The sequence below is a fragment of the Schizophyllum commune genome (genome assembly GCF_000143185.2).
Source record: "Schizophyllum commune H4-8 unplaced genomic scaffold SCHCOscaffold_1, whole genome shotgun sequence".
Lineage (NCBI taxonomy): Eukaryota > Fungi > Basidiomycota > Agaricomycetes > Agaricales > Schizophyllaceae > Schizophyllum > Schizophyllum commune.
The window spans coordinates 3,920,848-3,933,599 of NW_026089538.1; the positions used below are offsets into that span (position 1 = coordinate 3,920,848).

At 57.2% G+C, this 12,752-nt stretch overlaps 6 protein-coding genes across 6 annotated transcripts; 3 read left to right on the forward strand and 3 right to left on the reverse strand.

Moving 5' to 3' along the window:
• The first annotated feature begins 1,413 nt into the window (after positions 1 to 1,413).
• Positions 1,414 to 5,157, forward strand: SCHCODRAFT_02608507 (SAPS-domain-containing protein). Its single transcript, XM_003035587.3, has 10 exons — positions 1,414 to 1,446; positions 1,508 to 1,717; positions 1,775 to 1,976; positions 2,030 to 2,164; positions 2,224 to 2,694; positions 2,749 to 2,916; positions 2,973 to 3,683; positions 3,734 to 4,360; positions 4,408 to 4,653; positions 4,709 to 5,157. Exons 1-10 carry the CDS (start codon positions 1,436 to 1,438, stop codon positions 5,012 to 5,014), a joined length of 3,087 nt encoding a protein of 1,028 aa, XP_003035633.1. The 5' UTR covers positions 1,414 to 1,435; the 3' UTR covers positions 5,015 to 5,157.
• Positions 5,158 to 5,255: 98 nt separating this feature from the next.
• Positions 5,256 to 6,642, forward strand: SCHCODRAFT_02608509 (uncharacterized protein). The gene is made up of 7 exons (XM_003035586.2): positions 5,256 to 5,370; positions 5,420 to 5,573; positions 5,623 to 5,700; positions 5,753 to 5,855; positions 5,903 to 5,960; positions 6,054 to 6,149; positions 6,200 to 6,642. Exons 1-7 carry the CDS (start codon positions 5,338 to 5,340, stop codon positions 6,359 to 6,361), a joined length of 684 nt encoding a protein of 227 aa, XP_003035632.1. The 5' UTR covers positions 5,256 to 5,337; the 3' UTR covers positions 6,362 to 6,642.
• A 1,501-nt stretch (positions 6,643 to 8,143) lies between these two features.
• On the reverse strand, positions 8,144 to 9,108 carry SCHCODRAFT_02608515 (COX4-domain-containing protein). Its single transcript, XM_003034762.2, has 4 exons — positions 8,774 to 9,108; positions 8,584 to 8,718; positions 8,445 to 8,531; positions 8,144 to 8,389 (listed from the first exon to the last, which is right to left on the reverse strand). The coding sequence occupies exons 1-4, from the start codon at positions 9,039 to 9,041 to the stop codon at positions 8,334 to 8,336; spliced, it is 546 nt and encodes a 181-aa protein (XP_003034808.2). The 5' UTR covers positions 9,042 to 9,108; the 3' UTR covers positions 8,144 to 8,333.
• On the forward strand, positions 8,855 to 10,170 carry SCHCODRAFT_02041512 (uncharacterized protein). The gene is made up of 4 exons (XM_050341588.1): positions 8,855 to 9,342; positions 9,397 to 9,455; positions 9,512 to 9,630; positions 9,855 to 10,170. Exons 1-4 carry the CDS (start codon positions 9,122 to 9,124, stop codon positions 10,047 to 10,049), a joined length of 594 nt encoding a protein of 197 aa, XP_050203168.1. The 5' UTR covers positions 8,855 to 9,121; the 3' UTR covers positions 10,050 to 10,170.
• Positions 10,124 to 10,698, reverse strand: SCHCODRAFT_02608521 (uncharacterized protein). Its single transcript, XM_050344325.1, has 2 exons — positions 10,264 to 10,698; positions 10,124 to 10,202 (listed from the first exon to the last, which is right to left on the reverse strand). Exon 1 carries the CDS (start codon positions 10,573 to 10,575, stop codon positions 10,291 to 10,293), a length of 285 nt encoding a protein of 94 aa, XP_050203169.1. The 5' UTR covers positions 10,576 to 10,698; the 3' UTR covers positions 10,124 to 10,202; positions 10,264 to 10,290.
• Positions 10,699 to 11,014: 316 nt separating this feature from the next.
• SCHCODRAFT_02608526 (Mov34-domain-containing protein) lies at positions 11,015 to 12,608 on the reverse strand. The gene is made up of 6 exons (XM_003034761.2): positions 12,516 to 12,608; positions 12,449 to 12,467; positions 12,208 to 12,319; positions 11,978 to 12,096; positions 11,751 to 11,929; positions 11,015 to 11,700 (listed from the first exon to the last, which is right to left on the reverse strand). The coding sequence occupies exons 1-6, from the start codon at positions 12,537 to 12,539 to the stop codon at positions 11,161 to 11,163; spliced, it is 993 nt and encodes a 330-aa protein (XP_003034807.1). The 5' UTR covers positions 12,540 to 12,608; the 3' UTR covers positions 11,015 to 11,160.
• Positions 12,609 to 12,752: the final 144 nt, after the last annotated feature.

The following is a 12,752-nucleotide window of genomic DNA, read 5'->3' on the forward strand; positions in this document are numbered from 1 at the left end:
TCCCAGACAGTGTGGATATAGCAATTCGCTACTTAGTCAGACTATACAGCGCTGAGAGCGTACGAGGCTTGCGCGCCAAGGGTACATGAAGGACAAGAGCGGCCGAAGTGACGAAGTTGCAAAGTTCAACTTGCGAGCGTGATCTCGGTGATTGCCGGGAATTTAGATTCAAGGTTCGAAGAGGGAGTACTCTTTCTTCCAACTTTCTTCCCTCTTTTTCATCGCGCTTTCGAAGGACTTTTGCACAGGCCAGGTCTCACTCCGTGCCAATGCGCCGCTGCTTCTTTTGCGCCTGTATTTTGCTGCTGCCCTGCAGTGCTCCAAGACCACAAGCTGTCGACCGAGTCTCAGCGGGCGATGCTTGATCTGCCTGTCTCGCTTTGCGAGGAAATGGACAACTTATCAGGCTAGTTTTCATGATTCTTATAATGCCTCATGCATAAGCGACGCTAGAACCAAGCTATGGACCTGCACTCCGAGGGTGTAAAGACTCCAGAAACCTCTCAGTGGGCGCAAAGGTACATGCGTACGCCATCCCCTCTCGACGAGTGGCGCGCCGTCTACTGGTTCTTCACCTCAATTGCACTCCCTCGTGCTATATTGCAGCTCGTCGCCTTCTAGGTCTATCTGGCCGCGTACGGGAAATCCTGATTGCTCTGCTATGTTACAAACTCGCCGACCCGTTTCGGTCTGCGTCAGTGCTTGCAGTTTAGCAGACCGGCTTTCCAATAGATCTACAAGATCGTACCGATTGCGATGACCGTCAAGCTCCCTGGCGGTCTGATGTGGAGGGCTTAATCGTGCGTCGAGAGCTTCATCCTGCTATCTCATCTCGCTTATTACATCTTCATCATCCTCAGTGGGTTCCCAAGAAGGTAAATACACTGTCAGCGGTCTACATTGCCTTTCCCATAGTCAGAATATGCTCGCTTGGCCATAAACGTCCAACTCTGATCAGGTAATTGATCATGTCCTCGTCGTTGAATTCGATGGACGTTGTGTCTCCGCGGAGAGCTTATAGGGCTTCGTCTCTACCATCAGTGAGGCGTTGGACTTGAGTGTAAGCGCTGGCCACAGACGGTGCGGTTGTGCTGTGTTCCCGTCTGATAACCTCGTCGCTGCGCTGCCCGGACTGTGAGGTCAACTCCATCCATGTTTTGATGTCCCGTGCCTGACTTCTTCAAACCAACCTTGTTCTCGAGGAGGCTCACCAGCATTGCAATTTCATCCGAGTGGTCTACGAGGCTTCGACTGTATGATAGCAGGCAATCCATTATGTAAATGAAGACCGTTCATGTTGAAGGTTAACAAGGACGAGTGATCTCCAAAAGGAAAGCGTGCGAGTCGCGTGAAGCTGTCGGTAAACAAGAGTCGTGTAGCGCCCACTGACAACTCCGGCGCTTGTTCAGCTCTCTCATCTTCGCGCGGAGGGTCCATGTTCTGGAGGTGCCTTCATATCCCTGGGCATCCAGGAAATCTTGAGGTCAACTCAACGTGCATTACGCAGATTTGGCTTCCACAATGCGTCGTCCATTGACAGCCTCCTCGACAAGGACGACGTCGCGCTCGAGGCGCTTCTGGACGAGGACGACCTCCTGCAGGAGTGCAAGGCGCAGAACACGCGCTTGATAGACTACTTCCAGCGACAAGACGTGCTGAAGCAGCTGTTCGGTTATGTCACTGGACAGATCGAACCAGAGGAGGGCAAGAGATTCAAGTGCGTGCTGTTCCCCCTCGCGTGAATCATCTGCTAAGCATCGCGAACGCTCGCCAGATACCCATACGTCGCCACAGAAGTGCTTTGTAGCGACATATGGTCGATAGTCGAGACATGCACGAACAACAAGGACACCCTCCTCCTCCCCTTCTGGGAATCAGTCCTGGAACGCACACCAGACGACATGAAGACGAACATGGTCCTCGCCGCAAACTTTGCCAAAATCAACTCCGTCTTCCTCAACAAGAAACCCGCAGAGGTGAATCCATCCACTACATCGCATCACATCCTATCCTGAACCTTGACGCGCAGATGGTCGCCTTCATACAATCCCAGCCAGACGTGATCGACCGCATCATACGACTCATCGAGACTCCGGCGTTCGTGGACCTCCTAGTCCGCATCATACAGCTGGATGAACCCGACGGTTGCGATAACATACTAGAGGTACGTCGCGCTTCCCCGCACCGGACACTTCACGGCGCCTCGCTTACGCCATAGCCCAGTGGCTTTCGCAAGAGCGCCTCATCCCGCGCTTGGTGGAACTACTATCCCCTTTTCACTCGCCTGACAAGCATGCCGTAGTCGCCGACCTGCTCAAGAGCATCACGGCTATGGCAAACCCTTCCCCGGGTGCCGCGCTGGCCGAGAACCTGCACACCGGGCCTTCGTCGAATCGCTTCGCGCGGGAGCTGGTCAAGCCGGACATCATCACTCAGCTCCTGGGCTACATCATCGCAGACTTTGGCCCACAAACCACCGCAAGCGGGCTGGTCACGGATCCACCACCAGATCCCGAGAAGGGCAAGGACAACATGTCGTGGTCCATCTCGAGCCAGCCGCCGTTGCCGACTTTAGAGTCGCACACTTCGTCTGTGGTCAGCTCGATTGCGGTCATCGTGGAGGTAATTCGGAAGAATAACTCGGACTACTTCGAGCCATACCTCTTCCATGTCTTGCGGAATCGCCTCATGCAGGTACGCGCAAGTTACCGAGTTCTTGCCTTCGATTTGGCTGACGACATCGGGCAGGTGCAACAGCAGATGGACTTCTCCGAGGGAGACTTCCGACAAGCGCTCGAACCCACGATGCAGACCACGGTTGAGAAGTTCGGCGTTGTGCACTTCGGCCCTTTGTTGGAGGTCATGATCAAGCATATGGAGCAATTGCAAGGCTTCATGAAGCAACCGCGCTCTCTGGTAGGCGTTAAGTTTCAAAAGACGAGTAGACGGCCGTACTGATTGTCTGCCCTCAGACAGGTCCGGTGCACACGACTGTCGGCACCATCAGACCACTGACACTCGAGCGCTACCGAGTCATCGAGCTTTTCGCCGAGCTTTTGCATTGTTCAAACATGACGCTGTTGAATCGGTCTCCCAGCTTCACTGACATGTACGACGCAGACGGTCGTTTACAAGGCGGCCTCGCCGGCATGGAGCGCCTCGGCCAGGTCATCGCACCTGCTCAGCGGCGCGATGACGACGATAACATGGACGATGTCGAGCCCGCCATGGAGCTTCCCATATCATCCGCCTCTCAGCACTCGCCCTCCAACTTCGACTCCGACGACGACATGGGCTCAGAACCCGGCAGCTCGGACGACGAGGCTATGGAGGAGATCGTGATGGCAGAGGAGTCGCCTGCAAGCCAGCGCGCGCCATTGACGGACTCCCCGCAGACGAGCGTGCTGTCGTGCTCGCCGCACTCGAGTAATTTCTCGACGTCGCCGAATACGAGTACGCTGTCGAGTTCGCCGGAGACGTCGACGACGATGGCGAGTCTGGCGCAGAGTACGGAGTCGGTGGGTTCGTCAGCGGGCTCGACTGCCGGGGCGAGGTCAAGATCGCGCAAGGGTTCGCGCCGCAGGACGACGATGGATGAGAGCGTCACTGCAAGTCAGCTCGTGCCAATCGGCGAACAGCTCAAGCGAAGATGGTTAGACCTGGACATCCTCTCGACGATGATGGTACTTTGTTCTTAGCATTTGCGCGCTCGTTGCTCACAATATTCCCTTAGGACCTCTTTTTCGAGTTCCCCTGGAACAACTTCTTGCATAGCGCTGTCTACGACATCATTCATCAAATATTCACCGGTCCAGCCGAAAGCCCTTTGAATCGCGAACTTGCGCTGTCCCTCTTTCGGGACGCCAAGCTGATGCACCGCATAGTCGAAGGGCAAAAGCGTAACGACGAGGCCACGGCGCAACCCAAGGGTGTCCGCCTCGGCTACATGGGCCACCTCACCCTCATCGCGGAAGACGTGATCAACTGGCTTGAGCAGCTCCCGTCGGATGCGCGCGTAGCCGTCTTGCAGTTCGCCCCGGACCCCGCATGGGAGGAGTATGTGAACGGGCGCTTCAACGAGACGAAGGCGCGGGACACGGCGCTGCTAGGTGGTGGGAAGCCGGATGTCACACGCGGGGCTGGGGGTGCGTCGAGATGGAAGGTAGACGAAGAGGATGCGAAGGGTGTTGCAGCGAAGGCGCAGATGGAGGAGAGCGGGGAGGCGCTGAAGGGGGAGTTCAAAAGGTCGACGAGTGCGCATCCGAGACGCGAGGGCAGTGCTGACTTTGGGCCGGCGCCAATGTTGGAGGACGATGATGATGATGAGGATAATGAACAGGGTGGGCGGAGAACGGAGCCAGTGAGTGTTGCTTCCTGTAGTGGTGCAGCTCGCTGACCGCCATATAGTTCGCTCGTTACCTAGCCCAGGAGATCGGCACGACTGCTCACTTCGAGAACTCGTCTGAAGAGTCGGACGAGGACGAGGATGACGGTGGTTGGCTGTCACAGGGTCAATTCATGCGCGCTCCTGTGTCAAGTCAGCAGCGACCTCCAGAACGGAGACCTCTGAGTGATGGCTTTGGGGACACTTTCGACCCCGGGCCATCGAAATCGCCTGGCGCCGTGCACTCGAACCCTTTCGAGACGGACGAGGTAGGGGCAGGCTCAAACATCCTCAACGCCCAAGACTGACCACGAGCGATCCTAGGACACCTTCGGTGCCTTCACCACTGCTACTAACGGCAGCGGAGTGAGCGACTCTGACCCATTCACCTTCCCGTCGTCCTTCCCTTCTGGAGATGGTGCCGGAGACCTGTCAGCATCCGCCTTCGACGACGACTTTGGGGACTTCGGCGACTTCCAGAGCGCGGGGACGGACGAGCCTGAGGATGGGGAGTTGACGCCGACCACGGGTAGCTGGACGTTCGCGAGCTCAACATCGTCCGCGCAGTCGGATGACGAGGGGAAGGCCGACAGCGGGAGCGCGTCGGACGAGAGGCGGGGTGGCGCGTGAGGCAAGCTTTCTGCTCGTTCAGCGGCGTGCGTATAGAGCAGTGGATTCGAATGTGCTATGGATACCCGCTAGGACTGTAGGTAGTCGTGCTGTCGTTGGTGTGTAGAGTTTGCCTGTTATTCTCATCTGCTTTCTGGACATGATCTTCGACTTGAAGTCGCGACCAATGTCTCGTCTAACCATCACCTACGCAAGTGCTCTTCCTTGAGTTCTGTTCATCGCGGGGCGTCCCTTGCCAGATACCCCGCGTAGAGATTGACAAATGACTTCCGGGAATTGGACTTGGTGAACGGACAATTGGTCACTCCTTTCCTTCCTCCGCCATGGCTACCTCCTTCGCGCGCACCGGCAAGAAGGTCAATAGCGCCTTATTGAGCTAGCGAATACAAGACTCAAGCCTCCCAGATCGTCGCCATTGGGCGCAACTACGCCGAGCACATCAAAGAGCTGAACAACGCGGCGCCCAAGGAGCCGTTCTTCTTCCTGAAGCCGACGTCGAGCTACATCAGCTCCGGCGGCAAGCTCGAGATTCCCAGGGGGGTCATTGCGCATCATGAGGGTGTGTGATAGTGTGTATGGTACCCGAGGCTCTCGCTGACGCGCTGCAGTCGAGCTCGGGCTGGTGATCGGGCAGCGCGCGCGGGACGTGAAGCAGGCGGACGCGCACTCTGTGATTGCGGGCTATGGTGCGTGCTCGTAGTGTTGCTTACTGCATTGGTGCTGAGGGGGATGCTACAGCTCTAGCCGTGGACATGACGGCGCGCAACGTGCAGGACGCGGTCAAGAAGAAGGGTCTGCCGTGGTCGACTGCGAAGGGCTTCGATACCTTCACGCCTGTCGGGTCAGTCTCTCCGAGGGCTCATACTGCTCCAGGCTGATACTTCGCAGCGACTTTATTGCCAAGTCAGCAGTGGCGAATCCGGACGACCTGCGCCTGTGGCTGAAGGTGCGTTAAGTCCCCCATTCCCATCCGACTTCCCCCTCGGACCCCGCGTATATCGAAGACTGTATTCGCATTACTCATGCGTGTACTCTACAGATCAACGGGGCATTCAAGCAAAATGGCACGACGGCGGACATGATCTTCAAGATCCCGCGGCTCATCGAGCACATCACATCTATCATGACTCTCGAGGTAAGCGCCTTCATACCATTCATCATCTCAGACAGCTCACAATTATACAGGAAGGCGACCTCGTCCTCACGGGTACCCCTTCTGGTGTCGGTCCAGTCAGCCCCGGCGACAAGATCGAGTGCGGGCTGACCACGGCGTCCGGAGACGAGCTCGCTGCGCTGAACTTCGATGCCGTCCAGCGGCAAGGAGGTTACAGCTTCCAGGCGGAGTAGTATGGCAACTATTTTGTCCAAAAACCCTTTTTTGAGGCTTGAAGGGACACTTTACGCTGGCGGTACATTATCGTTGCCACGGTCCTTGGGACATTACCATCGGCGGGACACTGCGCGGTTGGGAGGTGCCTCGCGGCACTCTCGAGACGCTAGGATGCTTGGAGGGGTCATTAATTGGCTCTCCTATACGTGCTTAGAGTGCTTAATGCAGTAAGCCAGCAGATTATTCATGCAACATGTCTTCTGCATTTGACGGCGTGTTGCTTGCAGTCATCCTCGGGTACTGAAAAATGGTCTGCTGCCCAAAATCTGTTTCAAGTTGGTGTTTATCTCGTTGACAGGGTTACTTGGATTGCAGCCTAACAAACTTGACGCCGGTGTGATCGAGAAACAGATTTACGCTTGATTGAGTAAGTTGTACTTGGAGGCTGGCCTACTCTCCGTATCATCCGATGCCCGATATCGTTGCGCTTGCAATCTGCGTCAACTAGCTTGACATATATACAGGGAGATGAGGAAAACGAGTTCCCGGCTACCTTGATTCTCGTGGCATGGATCCGTCGGTATGTGTGCAGAGTAGAAGACATGAATTTCGCAAGTCGAACCGTGTCGCGGAAAATGCCGCGAAGTCCCCGGGCCACCGGCAAGGACGGCAAATCCCGAAAGCGTGCTGTTACCCGCCTCATCGTGGGCTCTGCCTTTAGGGGACCCCGCACACGTCCCATCCGTAGATTCATTCTACAGTGTCCCATGAGTGCTCACCAGAGGAAGTGTCCTTACGAATGTACTGTTGTCAGTGCCCTCGGATCAGCGTACTACAAAAGCATGCTCACCGCACAATCCTTCACGTTGGTGAAGGTCTCGTGGGAGGGGAAAACATTGGCAAATGCCAGGTTTAGGGACTCGTAGCAATGTGATGTCCCATCATAGACTCAGATCGCTAGCGACAATGTCAATTGTAAGTGTCCTGTCTCCCGCTCAAGTGTCCCACCTTAATTTTTGGACAAAATAGTTGCCATAGAGTAGATCGTGACTCGGGGCGTAGCTACATTGAGCGGTGCTTGCGCCCTATGCCAGCCTGCTCGGTCTCAACTGTCTTCAACGACATACTGTTCCGGTCGAACGACATCTCTAGTTGTCACAAGACATGTATTCCTTGCGACAAGTGCGCTGTTGCAGGCAGAAATGCATTGCACCTTCCCAAGCGCACGCGGCGCTAAAGAGAAAGACAAGCGATGCATACATACGCTATCCCACGCCACCATGATATAGCACTGACGTTCGCGATCATGGTCTTCCACGCACATACCTTTCAACCACCTCTATAGGCTCGGCCTCAGGAAGGACTACGAAACAGCATTAGCGCCGTCAGGCTGAACAACATCATCACATGCACTGATGTCGACCTTCAACTTCAGGTCTAGGCGCCCTTTAGTTTCGTAGGCGCCCGTCTGTTGAAGGGCTGGGCCTGCACAATTGCCGCGGGGACCGTCCCGCGAGACGAAGAAGCGAGATCTCGGAGAAGGCCCGATTGCGGGGGAGGGGCTCGGGGGAAGACGCGAAGGACGAGGGAGTACGCGAGAGAAGTCGAGGGTGCGCGGAACGGGGCGGGTTGTCGACATGGAGTGAACTCACCAGGGCAGGGTATTCGCAGCCAACCAGATGCCGTCGATTATCACAGAAGGTGGAACGTCGATGTTGACGAGGAGATGGAGCTTGTTGTGCGCCACGACACTGAGGCAAATTTGCGCGCCCTGCGCCTCCTATTGGGCTCGTTGCTAGTCCATAGTAACTCCATGACCGCGCATAGTTCTCATTAGCATTAGCGAGAATATACAGTCTACTTGACGACAAAAGAACGTTGAGGGCGGCAGACGCGTGCGCGCCGCCGCCCGAGTGGGGTGCCGCGTCCGTTTGACGACCAGAAAAAACAGATGCCATTTGCTCCGCGCGTGCTGTTTTACAGGGTCTATTACTTGGACGGCAGAGACACGAAGCCCTTGCCGGTGTAGCCTTCGGAGGCGATACCTGGGAGGGAGGGTGAGCGTCTGCTCGCGGGGGCGAGGGTGAAGGCGCGCCGCACCGGTTATGGGGTTGATCTTGAGCTCCTTTGCGCGCTCCGTCTCGGCCTCCTGCCACTCTTTCGTCATCGTCTTCGGCGCCTCGGGGGCTGCGGGGACGCGTCAGGATGCGATCGAGGGGAGTGTGAGACACAGACTCACCCATTGAGCGCACGCCCAGGAAGATCAGGACACCGGCACCGACAGCGGCGCTGGACGCGAGGAAGATCTTGAGCGTGTCCCCGGGGGCAAAGACCGGCTTGCGGGGGCCATGCGGGCCGAACGCGACGTAGTACGCTGTGCGCGGCGCGTGAGTTGGGTGGGTTGCGCGCGGGCCGCACGAGATACGCACCAGCCTTCTGCTCGTCAACGGAGAGCGTCTTCCAGTCCCTCTTTTGGAGCTCGGCGAGCTGGGCGTGGACGGCGACCTTGTCCTCCTCGGGCATCTTCTCCCACTGGGCCTCGATGTTGGAGAGGGGGATGACGGAGGCCTTGGAGGAGGATGCGGCGGCGGGGCTGACGTCGGCGTGGTGGGCGGCGGCGGTGGCGAGCGCGCGGCGGGCGACGGGTGCGCGGGCGGCGGAGTGCCGTGCGAGGCGGAGGGCAGCGGCGGCGTGCATGGCTGGCTGGCTGGCGCTGGCGCTGGAGGAGGTGAAGGAAGCTAAACTGCAGCGAAAATGCGCAAGAACAAATTCAATAAATGTCGGCGGCGGAATTCGGGTCGCCGCAACTGGGCCGCAAACTGCCGGGCACGGCATCATATCTCATTCCGAATTATCAACACATCATTGGGCGAGGGCGGTCTCGATGCATCCGCGGGGAGGGCAGAGCTCAGGGTTACCAGCGGCGGGGCCCCACGAAGGACTACACACGAAACGAGGCATTTTTTCAACAGCGTGGTGGGAAGTACAGACACAATCGGTGAGTACAGACATCATCAAGAGATATACAACATCAGTCGAGCACTGGAACTAGTACACGTCGCTCAGGCAGCAGCGACAGCGCCGGGGCAGTCACGCGAGATGTGGCTGGAAGTACGTTAGCAGCAGCCTCGTAACCCACGGAAAGAACTTACCTCTCCGAGCCACAGCTGTAGCACGCCTTCTTCTGGGGGTTAGGGCAGTCGCGGGAGATGTGGCCCTACGGACGAATCAGCAAGAATGCGACATCGTGCAAGCGTACTCACCGTCTCGGAGCAGTTGTAGCAACGCTGGCCCTGTACACAGTCCTTGGACAAATGGCCTACGCCGCCACAGGTGTAGCTAGAACAATTTTAGCCGATGTATAGTGGAATTAAACATCTCGCAAGCAGCCTCTCTTGTCTGACGCTCAAGATGCGATTTAGGCGCCCAAAGACGCAAAAATGCCTCTCAAGCGATCTCGACACCAGGGAATCGCTGAACGCGGACACCCTGCAAATCGTGCTCACCAAGACTTCTGGCTCTGGAAGCCACCGCCGTAGCCGTAGCTGCCTCCGCCACCGTAGCTGGCGTTGCCTCCCGGAGCAGGTTCAGGGCATGCACGCGCCATGTGGCCCGCCTTGCCGCAGCGGTAGCACTCGCCACCGCGCGCGCCTCCACCGAAGCCTCCACCGCTGTAGCCGCCAGCGCCGCCCGCGTCCGCGCTAGAACAATCACGAGACTGGCCTCATCATCAGCACAGTGTCCGCTCTCCAGGAAGTAAACCCCCACGCACGATGTGTCCCTCGCCGCCGCACTTGTAGCACGTCTTGGGCTTCGCCTCCTGCGAGCAGTCGCGCGAGACGTGGCCTTCCATGCCGCCTGCGAGCCCCCGTCAGCCCCCACCGCGCGCGATAAGCAAGCACCGAAGGTCACGACGTACAGTTGTAGCTGCCGATCGCGTGTCGCGTCAGGAGGGGGAGCCAGATAAGATCAGCAGGTTGTATTCACCAAGTAGGGGTGCCGGCCTTGGGGCACTGCGCCGCCTGGTGGCCGACTGCACGTCGCGGGCGCGGGATCGGGATCGGGGTTCACGAAAGTGAGAGATGTTGCGTTGAGGGCGTTGAGGGGTAGGGCGATCGGGGAGGAGAGGGGAGCGCAGGGTGCAAAAAAATCGCGTTTGTATTCGATCGCGCACGATGACCACGAGGGATATAACAAAAAAGCCCGTCAGCACCGTCCACCGCGCACGCATTGTGGTATATAAGATCAGGTAAGGAGCAGCCGCCACACGCACATCCACCGCAGTTAAAGCATCCACGCGCGCCAGCCATTGTTTTTCGTCGATGGGAGATCGGGGAGGGTAAGTGTTAAAAGTCTGCATCGCGCGTCGTCAGAATCCGTGGGGGGAAGACCCTGAGAGTCCACGGGGCGATACGCACTGAGGGAAACTCGTAGGGGAGTCGAAGATGAGCGTCAAGAGCAAGGAGCGCAGAACGGAGCGCGATTCCCACGCTGCTAATTTTTATGGCTGACTCAGACTTGCCCTGGACTTGCCTATCGCGCGGACTTCGCAATAAGATCCGCACGGGGGACGTTATACCGTAGGCATGCAGGCCTCCCCATGTCCGGACCATGTTCTGGAGTGTATACTGACATACAAAGACATGCTCGGAGACGCGCATCGTGCCCACCCTCAGACTGCCCCCCTCGGGCAAGTCGGGCAATCTCCATACCTGTTCCACACCCCACTCACAGGTGACTAGCGGTCTATGACAGACGTGCATAAGGTCCCTGCACGGGCCATCCAAATGATACAATGCCATTGAGCTTACAAGGATCATGAGGTCTTGCTGCCCTTCGTCTCCTTCCCGTCCTTCGTCTCCTTCTCCTTCTCCTCCTTGTCCTTCTTCGCATCCCCCTTCAACACTTTCTTCTCCTCCGCCCCGCTCTCCTCCAACTCCACTCGCCCAATCGTCGCCTTATTATCGACGAGCGCATGCAATGCGATCACAGCGCGCAACAAGCTGCTGAGGTACACCACCAGCAACTCGTCGTTCGTGCTGCTCACGAAGCTCTGCGTCGTTGTCGGGTCGCTAAGATCCGGCAGCAAGTTGAGCGCGTCCTGCAGGTGGTATACGATCTGGTGGTTGAGGGGCATCTTGCCTGTCGAGATGTCGACGAGGTATTTCTGTATGTCGGTTAACCGTGCTTGGAGGCCGCGGAGCGAGGCGAGCTGCTCCTCGACGCGGGTGGCGAGGGTGGTAGTAGTGGAGTCCTTGATGTCGCGGAGCAGGTGCTCGACGCCGATTTCTTCTGCCTCTTCCGCCTCGATGGCAGAGGGGACGTGGAAGAAGGTCTTGCGCGTCTCGGTGCCGTCCTATATGCCATCGTGAGCAAGTAGCAGACGAAGATGAAGAGTGCACGTACATCCTTGATCTCCTCTACCGCAAAGTAGGCGTCGGTGGGGATCCCGACGGTGTTCGGTCGTACATCGACGATGACCATGACTGGTCTTGGGATGAAGCGCTTGAACAGCTCGTTGATCTCCATGTCGGACGCGCGTAGCTTAGGGCCAGAGTGATACCAGCCAATCATGCGTTCGCGGGCTAAAGAGGGTCAGTATATGGTGGCGCGCCTGGCGGATGCGGACGTACCGTTGACCTTCTTGAACATGTCATACATGCCCTCGATGTAGTTGTGATCGAGGAACCATGTCTTCGGGTCCTTCTCATCCTCCTCGAAAGGGATACCGAAGGAGTTCGCGACATTGACACTAAGAAGATGAAGCGCGTGAATGAGGCGAGTTGAAGTGCGATGGGCGAGGACAGAGAAACGTTGAGGAGTTGGTCAGCGTCAAGCTTGTAAACATATGCACGGCACGTACGTCTTGCCATTATCCTGCCCTAGCAGCACGCCCACAACGCGCTTGTTTGATGTGCGTGATACAGACCGTGCGTGGTGGTCGGTAACGGACAGCAGGACGAGAGGGTGGACGACTGGAGGATGGGCGCAAGATGGCGAGTAGATATGAGAAAGTGGCAAACACAGGGAAGTATCCAGGAATGAACAAGGGAAAAGACGCGTCGATTAGGATTGGTCTGCAGGATCAGGATTTGAAGACGTACTGACGGTGGTCCCGGATAGCTGGAGGTCTGGTCAGTATCACCCTGAGCCTGTATATGTACTACGCACATGGTCAGTTGAAGTCGCGACCATAATGGCGGGAGAATGGGTGTGTGAGCGGAGGAGGAAGGTCTAGGTGTATTGAATGTGCACGACGGGATCGAGGACGCGTCTGTGACGCGCGTCCTGGACCAATAGCCACAAACACGGCGCCACAAATGTTCTTCCCAATTCGGATGCGCCTTTATGTTGAACTTTTGGCGCGTTATGTCCTACGCCCACTCGTAAGTTATAGACCATCTGGGT

Excerpts from the sequence above, each read along its gene's own strand:
- SCHCODRAFT_02608507 (XM_003035587.3), top strand. Across the intron at positions 2,695-2,748 it reads TGCGGAATCGCCTCATGCAG|GTGCAACAGCAGATGGACTT; the intron begins GTACGCGCAAGT and ends GACATCGGGCAG. Across the intron at positions 2,917-2,972 it reads TGAAGCAACCGCGCTCTCTG|ACAGGTCCGGTGCACACGAC; the intron begins GTAGGCGTTAAG and ends GTCTGCCCTCAG.
- SCHCODRAFT_02608509 (XM_003035586.2), top strand. The coding sequence starts at position 5,338 with ATGGCTACCTCCTTCGCGCGCACCGGCAAGAAG. Across the intron at positions 5,371-5,419 it reads TCGCGCGCACCGGCAAGAAG|ATCGTCGCCATTGGGCGCAA; the intron begins GTCAATAGCGCC and ends CAAGCCTCCCAG. Across the intron at positions 5,961-6,053 it reads ACCTGCGCCTGTGGCTGAAG|ATCAACGGGGCATTCAAGCA; the intron begins GTGCGTTAAGTC and ends TGTACTCTACAG.
- SCHCODRAFT_02608515 (XM_003034762.2), bottom strand. The coding sequence starts at position 9,041 with ATGCACGCCGCCGCTGCCCTCCGCCTCGCACGGCACTCCGCCGCCCGC. Across the intron at positions 8,719-8,773 it reads CGTTGACGAGCAGAAGGCTG|CGTACTACGTCGCGTTCGGC; the intron begins GTGCGTATCTCG and ends CGCCGCGCACAG. Across the intron at positions 8,390-8,444 it reads CAAGATCAACCCCATAACCG|GTATCGCCTCCGAAGGCTAC; the intron begins GTGCGGCGCGCC and ends CCTCCCTCCCAG.
- SCHCODRAFT_02041512 (XM_050341588.1), top strand. The coding sequence starts at position 9,122 with ATGTCGGCGGCGGAATTCGGGTCGCCGCAACTGGGCCGCAAACTGCCG. Across the intron at positions 9,456-9,511 it reads CACGCGAGATGTGGCTGGAA|CTGTAGCACGCCTTCTTCTG; the intron begins GTACGTTAGCAG and ends TCCGAGCCACAG. Across the intron at positions 9,631-9,854 it reads CTCGGAGCAGTTGTAGCAAC|ACTTCTGGCTCTGGAAGCCA; the intron begins GCTGGCCCTGTA and ends GTGCTCACCAAG.
- SCHCODRAFT_02608521 (XM_050344325.1), bottom strand. The coding sequence starts at position 10,575 with ATGCGTGCGCGGTGGACGGTGCTGACGGGCTTTTTTGTTATATCCCTC.
- SCHCODRAFT_02608526 (XM_003034761.2), bottom strand. The coding sequence starts at position 12,539 with ATGGTCGCGACTTCAACTGACCAT. Across the intron at positions 12,097-12,207 it reads GGGCAGGATAATGGCAAGAC|TGTCAATGTCGCGAACTCCT; the intron begins GTACGTGCCGTG and ends TCATCTTCTTAG. Across the intron at positions 11,701-11,750 it reads CGGTAGAGGAGATCAAGGAT|GACGGCACCGAGACGCGCAA; the intron begins GTACGTGCACTC and ends GATGGCATATAG.